The sequence below is a fragment of the Mugil cephalus genome, chromosome 4 (assembly GCF_022458985.1).
Source record: "Mugil cephalus isolate CIBA_MC_2020 chromosome 4, CIBA_Mcephalus_1.1, whole genome shotgun sequence".
NCBI lineage: Eukaryota > Metazoa > Chordata > Actinopteri > Mugiliformes > Mugilidae > Mugil > Mugil cephalus.
The window spans coordinates 23,757,637-23,777,255 of record NC_061773.1 but is presented as its reverse complement, the minus strand read 5'-3'; the positions used below and the strand labels follow the sequence as shown (position 1 = coordinate 23,777,255).

The 19,619-nt window shown below is 41.7% G+C and overlaps 1 protein-coding gene across 2 annotated transcripts in view; it reads right to left on the bottom strand.

Annotated features, from left to right (window-relative positions):
* Positions 1-19,619, bottom strand: part of phf2 (PHD finger protein 2) — a 40,447-nt gene that overhangs the window by 5,455 nt on the left and 15,373 nt on the right. The window contains exons 5-21 of one of the 2 annotated variants that reach the window (XM_047582368.1): positions 18,891-19,032; positions 18,605-18,791; positions 17,557-17,719; positions 16,532-16,619; positions 16,112-16,218; positions 12,981-13,072; positions 11,844-11,933; positions 10,987-11,340; positions 9,184-9,300; positions 7,044-7,159; positions 6,646-6,824; positions 5,245-5,312; positions 3,699-3,862; positions 2,569-2,891; positions 827-922; positions 629-738; positions 226-541 (exon numbers count right to left, since the gene is read on the bottom strand). In XM_047582368.1, coding sequence (XP_047438324.1) covers positions 226-541; positions 629-738; positions 827-922; positions 2,569-2,891; positions 3,699-3,862; positions 5,245-5,312; positions 6,646-6,824; positions 7,044-7,159; positions 9,184-9,300; positions 10,987-11,340; positions 11,844-11,933; positions 12,981-13,072; positions 16,112-16,218; positions 16,532-16,619; positions 17,557-17,719; positions 18,605-18,791; positions 18,891-19,032 — 2,712 coding nt within the window. The remainder of the gene's footprint in view (positions 1-225; positions 542-628; positions 739-826; positions 923-2,568; positions 2,892-3,698; positions 3,863-5,244; positions 5,313-6,645; positions 6,825-7,043; positions 7,160-9,183; positions 9,301-10,986; positions 11,341-11,843; positions 11,934-12,980; positions 13,073-16,111; positions 16,219-16,531; positions 16,620-17,556; positions 17,720-18,604; positions 18,792-18,890; positions 19,033-19,619) is intronic. The other variant, XM_047582369.1, reaches the window with a different exon arrangement.

The window sequence follows — 19,619 nt, the reverse complement described above, 5'->3', positions numbered from 1 at the left end:
GAAACTGAGGCTAATCCACTTTTCCAAATCCATACCAGCTCATATGGATCAGTGTTGAGTCCAACTTTTCTTAATTTTTATCCGATAATCCACATTTTGTTTTATTTACTGCTACATTTCACCATGTTTTTGCCGCTAATGGGGTTGTGGCCCCAGGCAGATGTGACGTCAGTGCTAACAAAGCTAACAAAGTTTAAATATTGTTCCGGTTTCATTACAACTCACCTTTGGCGTCTGCGGACCCCACGCGTTCCCCCTTCGGCGCCGCGCTGCTGTTGGTGCTCATGGAGTTGTTGCTGTTGTTGGGCGAAGACACGGACGGCCGCCTGTGGCTGAGGAAGACCCCCGGCGCCATGGGCTGCGGCCCCCCCGGCGACTTGACCGTTCCAGTGTTGAACTCGTGGTCCGTCAGGCTGCCGTCCTGGGAGTCCGCGTTGTGCTCGGGCGAGCTACTGTCCTGAGAGATTTTTGGGGGCTCTTCGATTACTATTGCCTTCTTTTTGGTGCTTTTCTTCTTCTTCTTGGTTTTCTGCTGCTCCTCCTGCGGACACATTTTTATTTTTTTTTCTTCAGTCGCACGCGTGGGCGTTAACAGACACCGCGCTATCAATCCGGCCGGCGGACGTACCTGGTGGGAAAGCTTCGCTGCAGCCGCGGCCAGGCCCGTCTCTATGGAGGCCACGCGGGCTCCGTCTCTCGCCGGCCGCTCCTGCCGAGGAACCGAGGGTCCTACGCGGGCTGAGAGTTACATCCGCATTAGAGAACAAAAACGCGTTCACCTCATTAAAAACTGTGAAATGGACACATTCCTTCTGCGAGCGTTTACCTGTGGGGCTGTACGGAGTGTCGTCGCTGCTTTTCCGTTTTTTCGATCGAGACTTGAAAACGGGATTATCCTCTTCGGACTCCAACGAGGGATAAACTGAAATGAAAACACGCAACACATTACTCATGTCATGCATGTAAGCTTCTCAATGAGCTATGCTAAGTACAGTATGTGACGTAAGTGCACTTATTCTGTTTTCCTTGCATGGAAAAACGGAGGAGGTTTGCAGTGGCGGCGTGCGGAGCAGCTGTGAGACAGCTGTTGACTGCCTCTTTCTCCCCGCATGCTCACAGCGCAGCCATTCAAATCAAGGCCTTTTAATAAATGATAATTGGAGGATCAAGATAAAGAATGGCCTGTTTACAAGACCGCAGCCGAGTGCCAGTCTTTGGAGAGAAGCTTCATCCTGGCCGGAGGATTGCAGGGTGAGAATGTTCGTGATAGGAACAACTAATTAGACACTAATTGGAAGTTCAAATAGCATGTAAAATAACAGTTCACAACTGGTGTTAATGTCTTCTTAACAAGCTGGGAGGGTCCAAACAGCTGCGTTTGGATTGGGTTCACAAAGAAAAAGTTTGCGAGGGAAAAAAAAAAAAAAAAAAAGATCACACACTGGAGCAACACGAAAGGGTGGATTTGGAAAGGATGCTCAAAAAATAAACACGAGCCCCTACCATCCACTCCTAATGAAAAGTTCCAGGCCAAATTTAGAAGTAAAGACCCAGATGCTGATCCATCAGGGTTTCGGTCTGTTTTTAGCTGAACCTGTTAGCAGCTGCGAGAAGCCAACATGGCAGATAATTATTTTCTCATTCGTGCGCCTCAAACGCACACACACAAAAAAAAAACAAAAAAAAAAAAACGTGACACCGGGCTGACCCTGCTGAGCTCCGGTCATCATCTGCTGTGGTTGGAGCATTCAAACAAAAACACGGCCTCTTTAAAGACCTCCTCTGAGAAACTGAAATACCTTTTCCACAGCAGCAGGACGAACGCAGACTGGGGTGTTTTTTAAATCTATCCCAGCAGCGACTTGATTATCACGCTCAAATAAGAAGGAATCGTGAGATATTATTAGAATAATCACCATGCAGTGGAGTGTGTCACACATGGTGAAGATTTTATATTTAAATATATAGTTTAAATGCTGTGCGTCAATCCACGTTTATGATCTCATGCATAGGTCTTCAACAGGGGGGTTCAGGACACCTAGGGGTTCAGCGGAGGTACTGCAACCAATTTATTTGGTTGATTAGATATTTTTATATATATATATATATATATTTTAATTATCCCAGACAAATTTTAATTTCTTTAAATACATTTTAGGATAAGAGATAGCTTAAAATTTTACAAAATGATATATTTATAAATAGCACTAGGCCGACTTTAATATAGAACATATATATATAGTAGGTAGGGGGTCCCTACTTAATCTCATCAGTTCGGGGGTCCTACACCTGAAAAAAGGTTAAGACCCCTGATCTCATGTATGCAGATACTACCTAAAAAATTAAAAGTTATCATAATCTTATCATTGGGGGACACTAAAAAGCCTTAAACTAGTATATATTATGTAGTACATAAAGCACTTAGACAGGCAGAAAAATACTGTGAGTCCCAGAGCTGAGGGGCCTTCGATAAAAAAAAAAAAGCCTGGACACCTTTACTTTGATTCACCCAGGGTCTCGTCTTAGGGTCTCTGCACCGAGAAGAACATGACTGTTTTTGTTGCGTACCGTAATCTGAGTCCTTGAAACACGCGTCCATGTGATCCTGATCGTCGTCGTAGTCCAGGCTCTCGATGCTGCTGCTTTTCCTGGGTTTCTTCGGGACGCGTTTGGTCGGCCGCTTGCCGTTGTTGCCGCCGCCGCCGCCGCCGCCGGACCCCCCGCTGGCCTTCTTTCCAGCCTGCGAGCTGTGCGAGTTGCTCTTCGACTGGCTATTGTTTTTGGACTGGCTGTTGCTCCACGGCTGCTGCAAGCTCTCTGAAGAGGACAGGTTGGCCATGGACAGCATGCCCTGAATGGCCTCCTGTGTGCTGGGAGATGCAGGTGGCTGACTGTAAGTACGTCAATAAGAAATACACAACAACACAGCCATTACACGGCGGTCAACACGGTGGCAGAGGTGAAGAGAAAGAGAAAAATAACTGAACAAGACTTTCACAAGTCGCTGTGAGAGGTAAGTATTATTTGTAGGAGTGTTACCCACTGAGTGCACCTATTTAGCTGTGAGCTGCTGCAGCCGCTGCAACAATGGGCGAGGTGACTATCAAATACTACTGCTGTAATGAACCAACAACAACACTGCCGTAATGAGCCGCGGTTGCTTCATTCCCTCTTCAAAGTGCCAAACAATTTGAGAAATTAACATATTTGAGCAATGTTTTCTTTCTTCCTTTCAATGCTCATTTGTAGCTTTCAGTGTGGTGGAAATAGACCATCAAGAGCTGAACGAAACAGCAAACAGCAAAAGGCAAAGGGAAGAGCCTGGAGCCACGCAGCGTTTGATTGATTAACGCTGGATGAAACAAACACTGACTTAACACAAACTGCTGACAGAATCTGCATAAACTGTTGCTACAGTCGCTGGTAGGTTTTTCAGCTCTAAGCAAAGTTATAAAATTCAGCTTTTTCATCCAATTACGTCGCCGCTGAGCGGGCCGCGTGTTTGTCAGTGACTCGCCCCATTAGAGAGACCCAAAATCCATTTACTGAGAGGAAAGACGGTCCGGTGGGAGCAATTTAGAGATTAATGCTTTGCCTGTACTGTAACCCAATGAGTTTAGAAGGGAAAGTTTCAATGGTGTTGAAGGGAATGGAGTGAAGGAGAAGAAAATAACGATGTCAGGGTTAGGTCAGTCTACCTGTTGGCGCTGTAGTCAATCCCACCCACTTGCTTGCTAGCCTGCAGCAGGTCCAGGATCCCCGCGGCGCTGCCAGCCTTCTTCTTCACCTTGTTGCGACTTTTGACCTCAGGCTTGGCCTCTGTGTCTATGTGCAGAGTCTCTTCATCTGAGGAGTCGTTGCTCTGTGGACGGAGTAAAAAAACAACAACAAAAAAAAACAGATGTGACATTAGTGGCCCATTTTCTTAATTAAACTGTAAATTCTCTGGTGCATTCACTTTTTTTTATGTCTAATGAATTCTTTACTTCTGCAGTTTTATTGTTCGTTACACAACATTGGACTAGCCCATAAGGAGGCCCCCAAAAATGATCTGTTAGCTCCTACCAACCCACTCTTTGTTCTTCTTTGTTTGAATTAAATGTATTTAGAATTACGCACAAAGAACATTTAGACATTGAAAGGCTGAATAGATAAGATAGGATGATGTAAAGAACAGCTCCTTTAAAGTGAAGCCAAAGCAAGTAGAGCTCCCCCTGGTGTCTGGCTGCAGTATAGGTCATAAGCTCCGCCTCCTCCATGTTAGTGGATGGGACTTGGGCCGAACTAAAACACTAAAATACACTCCACATAATTTCTTTCAAGGATGGTTTCAGTCATTTTAGGTAGTTAATATAATGTTGATGCATGTTCAAGTGTCATTTTTTTGTATAAGTTGCGTTTTAGTTAGTTATTGAGATCACAAGAGATGTAAAAAGAATTTTTAAAAGTAAATATAGTGTATAATCCAGCATTAATTCATTAATTAAACAAAACGTGAGGTAGTCTGGAGGAAGTGTGGGCAGGGCATCGATATCATGGCTCTGCGTGGCTCCACTCTCGGCCAATCCTGATTAGACTCTGACTCCAAAGTTGCAACATGAGGCTGCCCGTATCCCTGGGAAAATAGCTTCAGGTTGGCCAATACAAAGAAGTGGGGACACGTCGTCCATATTTATATACAGACTATGCCACAGACAAAGAGACACTTAATAAATTTGGGGCATGTGCAAGTGTGTGTGTGCTGCGGCTGCTTTCCTCATCTGTTAATCCAGCCTTGATCTAGCTGGAGTGGAAGCGTCAGCCTCCATCTTGGCTGGGAGCGGAGCTAACGTTCAGTGAGAATAGCCAGTGAAACTGCAGATCAAGGTTGAGATATGGTTTCCAGTGACCTCTCATCAGTAAACATGAGAGCATCTGGTCGAAATCTGTTTCTTCCTCTTCCTCCATTCACGCCACAGCTATTTTCCTCATCAGTGTGTGGTGCTCCGCAGCTTACCGAGCATCTTCCTCGGATTTACAGAATGCATTTTTCACATTTTTTGAACCTGGTCTTCAAGACAGCACTGCAGCAGTTTGCATGATTGGTTTGTCCCTTCACGCACATAATATTATAATCAGATTACAAGCAGCCCAACTGTATAAAGCCACATGCAATAGGACCAAGATCTTTTGACAAATGGGTTAGTTCAGCGTGTTTTTAGCCAGGTGATTATTTCTAGGTGCTGTCATGTGTCATGTACATACCTTGCTCACCAAGGGTTGGAACTTTGATTTTTTGGCTGGCTGAATGGGTTCTCTGATGTCTGACAAAACTGGAAGGGAAAAAAATCATAATTGAGCATGACACAAGTTCTCTAAATATAAACAGTGATAGTTAAAATACAATATTAGTGTAACACAAGCACTGATCTCTTCACTCAGGACTAAACCTCCTTTTCTTTAAAGGGATACGTCATTTAGTCACTTATTATATTCCCCCAGAGTTGGATAAGTGAGAGAAAGTGTTTTTTAAATCGGCCCATGCATTGTCCTAATCTGACAGCGCAAGCAAGTGTTAGCTTTAACTTAGCATAGGCGCTGTAATGCTGTGTTGCCAATTAGCCATTCGTTTGCGAAAAGTGATAAATAAACTCAAGAATTGGCAGCGGTGCTTTGCTGGAATATAGTCCCAAGTCTCTATCTGCTCTAGGCTATCCCTTCACGCTAATTGCATTGACATTTGTACTCGATTCAGATGTACAGGTCACAAGAGGTAATTAGGAAAATTCTTGAGTTTATTTATCACTTTTGCGAACTACTAGCGCCTATGCTAAGATAAGGCTAACAGCTGCACTGCTGGATTAGGACAATGCCTGGACTGATTTAAAAAGGCTTTTTTTTTCTCACTTATCCAACTCTGGGGAGAGCGGCGAGTGATAAATTTCACATGGGGGAGGCGTATCCCTTTAAAAAAACACAAAACAAAAAGAAAACACATATTTTCTTTTTTAAATGATGGCTGGCAAACAACTTTCAGGCGCATTACCGCCACCTACTGAGATGGAGTATGGATCTGGATGTTCTGAATCCTCTAAATCAATCCAGTCATTTTCAAAAAATGAAAAAACCTTTTAAAACAACAGTCTCCAGAGTGTCTTTGTAAAAGGTGTGCTTCAGGTAAATTACTCACTCCACAGCCAGACTCTCCCGCTCTAGTCAAATCTTAGGCTTCTGCCTTCACCTGACATGCCCTCCATGTCCATCCACCGCCATCGCCTCCCTTCAACTTTGTCATAATTCTTCTTAAGTTTGCTGAAAATCCCATTAGGAGGACATCTCTATTCTGAATCCCGCCTACAACTGGAATTCACTAGCAGATCTATTTAAACTGTTGAACAAATCCCATTCGGGAGATTCTGAGATCCGGTTTAATCCTTTTTATGCAAAACACTTCCACGCATCCAGATTAAAAACTACCTTTTCTTAAAGCCGATTTACACCTTATTTATTTCAGACCAGGACCTTCAACTTAAAATGCATTATATGAACTTTTTATTTGTACATATTCAAGTTGACATTCAGAAAAAAAAACATGCATTCCCCTTCCCCCAGTTTGAGTATCTTAAAGAAACTGAAACACTGCACAAATCCGTCCAGCATACTCACAGGAAAGATCTCTCTTAACGGCGTTCTTTTTCCGCCTGATGGGGAACTCGTCAATCTTCAGCTCCCCCTCATCTGAGACGTACTCGTACTCGTCTCTCACTGGCTTGGTTTTGTCTTCTTTTAGGTTTTGTAATGATCCAAAAACACTTGAGTTGGTCTGAGGTTTCAGCGCCTTGGAGCTGAAAAGGAAACCGCACGACAAGAAGGGGGTGATACGAGGCTCAGGCACAGGCACTCACACTGAGAAGTCCTTGAATTAGCTCTTAATGGATCTGGTAGGGATGGCCACATAGCTCCATAATCGCCACGCCGCGCCACATGAGAGGCCTGACATGCTCTCACGTTGAAAGGTTTAGCGTGAAACGTTTAGACGCCGTCCGCGGCCATTCCGTACATACCTGAGCATTTTCCTGTGAGACATGGTGAAGCTGAATCTGTCTTTATTGCCCGACAGTGGTGTTCTGTCAAATTTGCACTCCTCCTCCATTTTCAGCAGGGAATCTGGCTTACTGTTCTGTAACCAAAGAAAGCAATGTCAAATACAATTAGACGTAGATGCAATCAGCGCAGATTTAGCTCTTTCAGATATAACAACATCGGAGCTGTAAGTTAAGGGTTCATTTTAAAGGCGTGTTAGTCAGTGTTTTTTCTTTTCTTCTTTTTTTAAAGGCACGAATGACGTGTAGTGGCGAAGTTAGCAACGAAAGCTAATATGACAAATAATACTGGATTTAGAAGACGGAAGAAATGGTTGTTTTTTTTAATAAGGGTGGTAAAAAGTCTTAAATCAGTGAGATTAATTTGGGACCCGCTACCTACTATATGTATTTTATATTAAACTTGGCCTAGTGCTATTTATAATTATACATTAATATTATAATTTTGCATTCAATATTAAGCTATTCAAAGAATGCATGGGTTCAAATATTAATTTTTATATATATAAAGAATGTCTAATCAACTAAAGATTTTACGACCCCCTGCAGTACCTCCGCCGACCCTCTATGGGCCACAGACCCCCTGTTGAAGACCCATGCCCTGAATAAATACAAAAACTTTAATGTTGCATACAGGCTCAGCTGATTATTTTATCTATTACAGCTTAGTAAATATTTATACATGATATATGATATACTGCAAGTTGTCAATGATACTACACTATGTACTATCTTTATTATTTTTTTTAATTTGCTAATTTGTTGCAGCCCAAAGCAAACGTCGTCACTCGCGTCAAACTTCAAACACCTCTCGGGCTCCATCGATAAGGTTTCACGACGTCTGGTCACGATTCAGTTCGGATCCGTCTTGTTTGAGCGTGTTCACATCTTACGCGCAAGTCAAATAAACCATCAAACAACTGTGTGTTTACTCCCTTTTTAAATCCTAGATCCCATTCACTTATTCCTCCAAAGTCTAAAAATCCGTGCGCGCACACATTTTCAGTTTTAATTGAACACATTGAGGTAATTTTCGTTGGGAATGTCCCATGTCTGTTATTTGATTCAAAAATGAAAAGACCAAAAAAAAAAAAAAAAAAAAAAAAAAAAGTGTCAGAAATGAATTGTCTAATCAACTCTTAAAACAAATACCCTGGTGTTTGTTGATGCCCGCGGGCCGTCATTGACGCTGAACCAAATCTACTAGGAGGAATGTAAAGCAGCTAGCATCAGAGCCACCACAGAGCGGACTCTGTAATTAAGCGAAACCCAAGAACATACATTTTGAAATATTCACTCCTCAACAATTTTCTTTCCCAAATTAAACACAGTGTAACCTGAAACAGAAATTTCACACTGTCTCGTGGATTTTCTTTTCTTTTCTTTTCTTTTCTTTTTTGTTTAAATTGACGCTAACGCGTTTTCGGGTACCTGCCCCTCCGCGCGGCACGAACAGGACCTGGGAGCTTTTACGTGAATTAACCGTGATCACTAGTGAAGACGTGGTCTCCGGTGACCTCGGCGAACATCTAACGGGGGTCTCTTCTCCATCTGTGAATGCTTGGCCTGATGTAAAAGAGCAGTTTTTGATGGAGATCCTTGAAGGGGGCTGCAAACATTCCACAGCAGTTTGGCATTGAATTTTCCATGAAACTGAAACCCTCTAATGTCTTCCGTTTGAGAAAATTACACTTTTGTTCCGAGGGACCTTCCCCCCTGTTGTTCAGAAATAACAATACAACACGCTCCTTTTTTTTTTTTAAGATGGGGGCATATGCAAATACTTAAACGGAACGCATTGGATATGGATGTGGCGTAATTCCATTAGGTAAACTCTGGAGAGGGTGGATTTCTCTGGAGCAGCTCTGATGAGCCGCAGGCCTCAAATGTGCGACTCGGGCCACATCATTATTTTTGCTGATTGCTTTGAAGTGAAGTGTGCAAATCTGCTCAACTTGTAACCTCCACAACTTCTTCTAAAGAACACCAAGCCTTCAATTTGTTTTAACGTTTAACAGATTGTTATGCTGTTTACTTTGGCCGGGGACGGCCCGCTTTAGTTTGAAATCCTGACTAAACATGTCAGCTGAAATGGACTTACCTTATACTTCCATTTTGCTTCAGTCTTGTTTTTATTTTGCTCTCTGATTTCAAACTTCTCCACATTGTTCTGCTTTGATATTTCCTTCTCGGACATGCTCTGCACATTCTTAACGGCCTGGAAAATGGAAGAAACAGCCAAGGAGAGAAAAAAAAAAAAGGTGTAAGACCATAAATAAATGCTGATTTAATGTGATTAAAGTCACAAGTGTAACAGAACTAGATATGTGTTTGAAGAGCTGAGGGTGGATTCAAATAATGGGCGCAATGCATTTCTTATGACTTGTTAATATAATTTAAAAGTATTAAGTTACATTATAATATTACTGTCTGTGAATTGTAAGGGATTGCATTACTTTTAAGTTACTTTCAAAGTGAACTTATCCTTTTCTCTGACAAACTGAAAATAATGAGCGTTTGTCCGTCTCGTGAAAGTTGAGTCCGACTCTGTTGCTGCAGACGTCTTCTCCCCAATCAGCTGTTCTCTGGCACTAATGGGAACTTAACAACTTAATTAAAATCCATTGTAACACGCGTTACTGACATTTGCACCGAGTAAAATATTACAATTAATTTTGTATTTTGTAATAAATTTTGTAATGCCTTACATTACCACGTTACAGCAAAAACTAATACATTACGGTAATTTCATTACTTTTGTTAATGTGTTACTTCCAACGCTGCTGATTTGTGTGTAGAAGGGAAACTAATGACTCAGCTGGTTCATAGAAAACACTATTTTAATTATTTACAGTTAAGGAGCTTTATGACATCACAGACCCACAGCTTAGAGGAGTCATCTCTCTCAGACACAGAGAGAATCACTGTGAATAGTGAGGACAGTCGAGGACAAACGTCACTACTGTGTAATACTCTGAGATCTAAATCAAAAGACACCACACACTCGAGATTTAACGCCTGGAGAGACGAGTTAGGAGTAGATGTCACTGAGGATGAGTGGGAAAACACAACATTGAAACTGATATAGTTAGACCCTGATAACTATCCTACATGCATAACGATTACGTTGGTACATTGTTGCCCTGTATGTGGGAATGAACCTAACATTCAGGTGTTTAGGAAAGACGTACAGCTGCCATAGAAGTTCTATACATATATATATATATGTATAAGCTACTTTGCACCAAGCTGTAAAACAACATCTTTGATCAACTTGTGTACGTTTCAAGCCAGGAGAGTGATCTAGTTGGGAGGGAAACGTATGGACAGTCCTATAACTGCAATGTGGCTTTGGAGAAATTAACATACGGTAAATGGTCAGAGGAAAAATCAGTAAATTCAAAGAAATATGGGAAATTCCTGGAAAGTGACCAAGTGGAAATCAATGACTGAATAAAATGGTAGAAAGATTAAGATTAATTGTTATAACTAATATTATTCATAAAGTGTTATTCTATCTAGGCTTTGTGATTTAAATGATGGAAATCTTATTTATTTGTTTCTATATTTACTTTCATTTATGTTCTTATTATTTAAATTAATTTTTGTTCATTTTCTTTACTGTGAGTATTTGATAGTTTAATAGTCGGCCGGGGCTGTTCATTAATGTTTTAAAGGTGAATAAATGAAAAATAAAATTTAAAAACAAGAAATGTTTAGAAACTAGCTAACTAGCTTTAGCCAGAGCACAGATGCTGCTCTTTAGTTTTTACATGTTTAAAGGGAAGTCATTCACTTTGTGCATGTTCATTTATTTTACCAGTTTTGTACAAAAAAAAGCACGACTCTCACATAAGGTGAAAGCTACAAACAATAATTCCACAGCTTTTTGCCGTCTGCTCACCTTGGACTTCTTCGATTGGTCCATCCTACTCAGGATATCCTTAGCGTGGGACTCGAGCGCCGCGAAGCTGGAGGGCTTAGGAGGCGGCGACAGCTCCTTCACCTTCTTCGCCTTCTTCTTGCCTCCTTCCTTCACCTTCGGCACCTTCGGAGGCTTGGGGGCCTTGGGCATCTTTGGGGGTTTGGGAGGCTTCGGAGGCTTGGGCGGCTTGGAAGCTTTCTTTCTGGATTTCTCTCTGCTGGGAGAAGGGACGCGCGCCGGGGAACCGGGCTCTTCGGGATCAGAGTGGGTGGACGGAGGCTCCTCCACCGGCACTTTAATGCTGGGCTCGCTTTTAATGGCTTTTGTTGCATTCTGCGAGAAAAAGAAGAGGATAGTGACACGAGCTGACCCCGATATAAGCGTCGATGAAGAGGTTAATAAGTGATTAGTTCACTGATCAGTTAAAACACAGTAAGAAATGGTTGAAGCTGAGATGAGATGAGTGAAAAATGAACATTTACTGAGTAAACGACTGAAGAGAACATCTATCTAAAGAAGACTAAAGCCCAATTACTAGTAAATAGAAGAAGAACCTGGGACAACCTTCAAATGCGTGTTTCCACAGCTAATTTCTCTATTTCATAAACTGTTAAAAGTGTGGGACAGTCAGCCTCTTTGCTTTTTTATTCTATAAAGCCATCAGAGTTCACAGGAACATGGAGAAACCCAAGTGGCAAACTTTTCACCTAAGTTTCCACCAACTTGATTTCAAGACCTTCACGCCACTTGGTATTAACAAGGTTTAAAATGACTCACTACTGGAACTTTTACAACTTTCAAGCCAAAAATAAAAAGCCAAAATAAAATAATGATACCTCTGACAGTCTGATCTCTTTGGCAAGATCCTTAATGAGCTGAGATGGTTTCATGTTTTCTGGAAGCTCATCTTCATGTTCCAGCAGGGCCTGTAAAAAGGAATGCAAACCAAAAAAATATTATAATGATGATATTTATATACATACACTACAGGGCCAAACGTTTGGAAGCAATTTCAAGTTTCTGTTCACAAGGCTTTTCTTAAAAACTAGCGTGATTTATGTGTATTTTGGGGATGTATTTACTGCGTGATCAGACTTTGCTTTTATGGATATGAACCATTTTCCTCAGTTTTCCTTTTGATGTTACCAGACCATTGCTGAATAAATGTCATCAAAAGAAAAGAAGGGCTTTGTTTTAGGGTCGAGAAGATTTGCAAGAGTCAAAAAGTAAAAACAAAACAACAAATCACAGTTTGCATTATTGACTTTAACTCTTTGGCTTTTGAGAGTCTGCATACAAGTATCCCCTGTGGCACAAATGCCTCGTACATGCCACGCTGTTGTTAAAGCCAGAGGAGGTTACTACGAAGAAAGAAAAACTCAAAGACCTGATAATTATAGTTACTATAGTTACTCTTTATGTAATAATCATGTTTATTTTGATGCGTTAGGGATTGTACAGACTAGTCGATTTTACTGCTGTTTATGTTTATTGAAAATGACACCGTGGACGCCTCGGAGAAAACAAGTGAGGTGAGCGTCACTGCAGCAAATTAGCAGCGGTTCATCAAGCGTAGAATATGTAAATTAATCCTGAAATACAACAAATGTACTACTGAAAAGTAGGTCTGGGTGGTAAACCGGAAGCGTTGTGACAAATAAAAGGTGTTTGGGTTTTGACCAGACATCCCCGATTTCTGGGGACAGTCCCCGTTTTGGACGACCTGCCCCCCGGCTAAAGCTGTCCCTGAAAATATCCCCAATTTTAGCTTTTTGTGGATGAGAAAGTGCGTGTTCACGTGTGTGATGTCATCAACTAGTCGAGGTTGACTTTCACATTAGTCAACTTTAAAAAAAAATCCAAAGTCACTCAAACTCTCATGTGTATATATATATATATATATATTATATATATATATATATATATATATTATATATATATATATATATATATATATGTTGATGTGGTCATACCTGTTTTTTAGTCCACGCTCTGAAGGCTCCATTAATGATTTTGGCACCATGTATCAGGTATGGAGCTGGTTGCTTATTTGCTTTATGTAAACCTACGGAAGAAGAAATGCAAATGTTATCATTGAATGAATCATGACTTTCAAACTTGGAGAAGTCGGGTCCATTAGCGTAAAAAAAAGAGAGAGAAAAACTACAGTGTGCAGTAAGATTTACAGGATGTAACTGAGCAAGCCTTTAACAAACATCAGAACAAATGAGCTGACACTTGTATGTTTAGACAAACTGTCCTGTCACCTAAATATACCAGAGCTTATTCTCAAAAAAAAAAAAAAAGAACCGGCCACGTGACATGTTGGCATTCTTGAGCGATAGACTCAACTTTCCTCGCTAAATCACTAAAATATCAAACGCACCAGCCACATTAAGGTATACAGTTTCAGCTGCTAGAAGGAGAAGTAAATGAAGATACACAAATTAGTGGCCTGAGATTGGTGGTGGGGGGGGGGGGGGGGGGGGGCTAAAAATAATAAAGTACACCTCAAACCCATTTTTCGCAAATATGGTTAAATGTGGTTTGTTTAGGCTGGTTAGTTCCTTTGATTTAGATTTTCTGACGTTATAAGAGTGTATGCCATCGTGATTGACAGATGCCAAAAAAAGGAAAGGAGTCGTGGAAACAGTCCCCGACATTAACGGTATGATTTGTCATTGTCCGCGTTCTGCAGTCTGCACTAAGCGACTCTTTGTTTGGAAGGTTAAGCTCCTGATTTGTTTTGAGGAGAATAACGTAATAAGTTCATTTTAAGACGACCCAGAGTCTTATATTGCAAAGAGTCCGGCCAACTAGGGAATGGACCGTCTGAGCTATCCCTCTATGCTGATTGGTTCTGAGCTGGTCACGTGTTTCGTGGGCGCCATGTTGGCAATAACAGAATAAAAGTGGATTCAAAGTTAAAATATGCCACAGTGCTCAGTCTACGGCTCCAGCACAAAAACGCAGAAAGTTATGGGAGCAGAAGATTAAAAGGAAGAACTGGACGTCAACTGATTTCTCCTTATCATGTGAGGTAAATGTCTTAAGATTTTATAGGAAAAATAAAGTCAAACCATCATTAATGTGAACCTTGATCTAAAAAAAACGCCCAACACTGCTTTACAAATGAATGAAGTTTGAAGTTAGCCCCATGCTAGCCTCATGCTAGCTAGTTATCTAGACTAAAGGCTTAGAAAAATAGCATCTACCATCATATATACTGTGAAGCCCATGTGTAATTTATGTCCATGTAGATACACAAATTTAATTAACACATAACATTGCGTCAGTTACTACTAAGTTATTATGGCTAGCGTGCTAATGTTATAATGATAATACTAAATAACAGTAAGACTAGCTTCATTTATCACTATTTCTGAGTATTCATAATTTTTCTGAGTAATTTCAAACTTTTAACGGTGATGGATGAACACAGAGACTGAGGAGAAGATAAACACAGCTCCATGACTGATGAGGCGATTGGGCTACAAAGCATTTTACAGGCTCATTTAACATATTTAAAATAAGTAGACGCTGGAATATTTAAGTGAGGACCTTTTACATATTGACAGACACTGGCATTAATATTCATAGGCCTGTTAATGGTGAAAATAAACTATTTATTTCAACATAGCACATCCGCCCCATAGGGTTACACTGTAGGATCTTCCCTCATATGTATCCAACATGGCGCCCATGATTTGAGTTGGCCAGACTCTCTCTAATATACGGCTCTCAGACGACCGACCTTAAGGACAAAAGTGGTTGATGATCTAGAAACCAGAAAATCATAAGCACACAGCGAGCTTCCTCAACACTGAGACGGTCTAGACCTTTGCAGGCTGAGTGACGTACGAGGGGAGTGTGCTCACACTAGGGTCAAGTATAATTGAAGGAGGTGGGACGCTATGGTCACTGCAGCGTGGACTCTGGTTATAAATGATGTGAATATTTTGGTTACGTAAGCGCACAGCGAGAGGAAGTGGGGGGTGTGTGCGTTGTCCATCTTTATATACAATCTACTGGTGAAAAACAAAAAAAACAGAAAAATACAGTCACTTTGCTTTGTATAGTTTGAGTTGCGCAAACAAGTCCCAACGCTTAAGAAAAAAAAACAAAGCAGTCTTCATATACTTCGAAGACAAGTTAGTATTAAACAGACCACACAAGCTCAGTTATCATTAAAGGCCAACATCTTGTCTGGAGGTTGAAATGACACATATGAAGGGCGCGTCTCCGCCGGACTACGTCAGCTGATTTATCAGCAACGAGCATCTCTCCCGCCAACACCCCGTTGACACACAAAGTCACTGATTAACACTTCCCCAGAAGGCTTCTTGCAGTAACTTATTGAGCTCCAGCTTTTTCTCTTAACAGTCTAGACTGAGGCTGCTGTGATTACAGCCCCGGATAATGTTGAGCTATGCACATTCGGAATCTGGATCGCATTTTTAATTTCACTTCAAAGGCCGAAAACAATTGCCCCAATAGCTAAGTATACCTGTCAACTGATGTGGATATACAACCAAAACAGGAACTCATTAATAAGATCTGGCAACGTAGCAGCAGCAGCAGTTAACCGAGGCTCTTTCCTGCAATGAAATCTGACCTCCGAGTTGAAAAGAATAATGGTACATTAATGGCAAGACCTTACGGGGTTAGAAATGGCGTTTACCACACACAATAGCAATCTGGCTTCAACACACACACACACACACACGCATACGCATACGCACATCCACAGAAAATGCTGGAAACATAAACAATTGGCCCAAGCCAGCTGAGGGGAGTTTAAACACAGTCTTGTAATGGAGCAAGCGATTCTAGCCGGGCCAAACCTTTTGAAGGTAATCATCTGTGAACTCTGCGATTCACCGATTTAATGACTGAAATAATATTAGAGGATCCAGCTCCTCATCTGTGCAGCAGACACGCAGCCATACCCCGAATGTGCGGCCCGGGGAAAAAAAAACATAAAAAATTTCTGACAGTGTTTGTGTTTTCTGCGCGCATTCCTCCAGAGAAGTTAAATGAAGATGTGACTTTACGTTAATATAAATACGCACACAAACACAATGAGACTGGACGGAGAGTTCACCTTTGAATCTTTCGAGGAGGTGTCGCCCCACATACCAGCAAGCCGTCTCGAAGTTGGGGAAGGGGTTGAGGGTTTTGACCTTTAGCCGCTTCTCGATCTCGTACGCCCTGAGGAGAATAAACCAAGATGTATCAGCTAAACACTGTCAGGCATTACCAACGGGGTTTGTAGCAAACAGACGACTCGCGGGGCATTTTCAATCGTAAACAGATTTGGTGGAATTTGGAGCTAAAAACAAAGCCGCTAGATGAGGAACCAGTGGAAAGGAAGAACGTCGGCCAAGGCCTTTCGAGTAACAATGAGTTAGGATGTGGCAATCAGCATGAGGCAATCGACCGGATCGGTCGAAAACAAACGCAACAAATGATTAGAAGTGATAAGTCAGCAACGCGGTGGGTGAATTGTGGCGGGCGTCCAAACCTCATCTGCATCTCCACGCTCAGGTTGTGGACGAAGTGTCCGGAGAACGCCAGGCAGTCGACCGGAGTCAGTATTGCATTGATCCAACCTGAGGAAACCAAGTCAGCCAAGAGAAAGAGGAAAACACAATTACTTTAAGGCGCCGGATTCATCAGCTGTCTTGGTTCTGTCGTTAGCGGCTAATAAGACAGACAGTTGCACGATAAAGCATGATGTACAGTAAAGATATGAGAAAATATCTATTTGCCGTGGTAAGATGTCATTTTCCCTCCACCCTAAGCTCACAGATTCCCTTTTATCACACATCTGCTCTGACAATCGTCCAGTGATGGATGGCTCGGCTTGATTATTAATGGCTCCTCATGAGAAGCAGATGCTTTGACGTCATGCAAGCGCTCAGAAAACTAAAGCATTATTAAGGTCTTATTAGCAAATGACCTTTCAGTACTTCTTGTTATCTGGAGCCCTACAGCTGTCAGATGAACCCAAGCACCTCCTCATCAGCGGCAACGTGTCACACTGAAATGATTTTAAACCGGATGCCACGTTACACTTTATAGAGGGCTTATACTTTATTTTTAGGCTCTAGTCCAATCATTTACCTTTTACAACTGCTAAGTGTTTATTCATTATCTTTGTCCACAGCCATTAGCTTTGGCATCTGTTCATTTGAGCCATATTCAGTCTTTAAAAATGTCAGAAACTGCCGCAAAAGCGAATGTCAAGCATTTAATTAGTTTCATTTAGAGATAAAACATATAAAACACAGCGATTCTTGCAGTTTGAATGGCTCAAACTAATTTTGTTTGGCATTTGTGGATGAAAAGTGTGACAAATAAAAATAAGTGACATCAATCAAATCTGGGATGCGCTGTCTACAAGTCAATTAATCAACCGATTTCAATATTTTTTCTCGAAATACAAATATTTGTTCAGGTCTAAACGCTTACTAACATCACCCGCAGCAAGAGAGCGAGGGTTTCCGCACAAATGTAACAGCGGGTGCAGAGTGCATTGGTGCTGACCTGATGGGATGAACAGGGTCTGGCCTTGTTTCAGGGTGCACTTGTAACACTTGTCCACCTGGTCGGCGAAGAACATTTCACTGTGGTTGGACGACGACCTCCAGCGTTCGTACAAGGACAGGTTTGCCGAGGTGGGCTTGATGAGGAAGAAGATCTTCTCCCCCTACGGACGCAGTTAGATTTTTCGTCATTGTTGTGCACATAGAAGAAGGAGCCTAATCTATTCCACATTTCCTCCTGCAGAGCAGAATATAGAGGGCGTGTGCGTGACGTCACAGTCGGCGAAGTCTCCATGGTTACGGTCACTGAGTGGCAAAAAAGTGACGGTTGAAGCTTCAACTGTCACTTTTAAACTAATGATTAATTTAAATTATAGGCTTTAATACCGTATAAACTGTAAAATTAATAAAAAGAAAAATGACTGTTACAGATTTTAAAAGCAGTCAGATATATTTTTTACAAGAAAAGAGAAGTAAACGGATCGCTGCATTACGAAGAAACAACTGGAATCCAGGTAAGTTACAGAAACCTGGTGTTGTGGTTCACATTTAGTGTCAGGTAATATTAATTTATGCTTTATTTTTTATTTATTTATTGTTTTGATGAAATCATACCTTAAGTTACGTTCTGGAGGGCTGTCAGATACGTTTGTCGATGTTGTCGTTTTGGCGTAACGTCCTTTTAACGTCCGGTCAGTTGCTACAGTTGCTACATGGCTACCGTTACTTCTCAGTTAAGCTCTTAGCGTTAGCATCTTTTATTTAGCTACATTTATCACAACTGACGTGACCTAAAACTAACTTAGACCACCTGAAACTGAGGCGAATCCATACTAGTTCGTATGGATCATTGTTGAGCCCAGTTGTCCTTAATTTGACCTGATAATTCACATTTTCTCTCCGGTCTCGCTGTATTTATATTTCACTGTGTTGTCGCCACTCAGGGGGGCGTGGCCCCAAGGCGGGAGTGACGTCAGTGCACACTGATTTGTTGACATAACAGAGGGGAAGGGGACACGGAAGAGACGCGACTCCCAAGTGTGACAGACCTTCAGGACGTGGTACCACACGGAGGCGCCACCGCACTCGATGTGGAAGTCCGTGTAGCTGTCTTTAACGCAGATGAGACAGTATTTGGTGACTTTTGGCTTCCCGAGCAGCGCGTCATCCGGCCAGTAGTTTTCAACCCACGACAACCGCCGCACAATCTGTGGACTTTCTACTATACTGTTCATCCTGTCCCACACACACACAAACAGAATAAGCAGCTGTTAGAGTTTTTTTTTTTTTTTTTCCATGACTGAACGTCACAGATCTCATTCGAACAGCTGGTACCTTGTGTCAGAGAACTCCAGGTTGATGACGTTTAGCACTTTCTTTCGGTTAGTGCTGTAGTAATAGTCGACAAACTCCTTGAGCTTCATCTTGCTGTCGGTCTGTTTGGTGACGTCAATGACGTCCACGCCAACGTCGGGGCCTGGGCCAAGGACAGGAGGACACAAGACAAGATGAAACGGGCTGAAGAAAAACTAACTTCCTACGAGCTTTCAACATTTTCTAGACAGCTGTTTAGCAAAACCTGTCTATAGTGTTGATGTGTAACAAGTGATCTCATCACTGAGCAGGAACCGCGCGGGACAGAAAGGACACACGTGCCCCCTATTGACGAGCGGCGCGTACTGCTACACATTTTTTCATTCTTAAAAGTAAAATGCAAGGCAGGTGACCCAATGACACACTTTGAGGGTCAGTAAAAATGAATGTTTAGGGAAATGGAAGTGGGGTGAGGATGGAGGTGCAAAGGGGAACTAAAACATAAGTAAACAGACTTTTATTGGACTCAGTATTAAATGGGAAATGTAGATAAATATGGGAAATAATACAAGGCAGAAAAACGCTGAGATAAATTGCTTTATGTCACATTTTTTATACTAACTTATTGATACATTATGGCTGAAAAATAAGCTTTTCATAATCACAGTATAGCTTGCGATTTTTCTTCCAATATTGATGTGCAACTCTGCGGGGAAAATGGAAGCAAGATCAGAGGCACTACAGACAAAA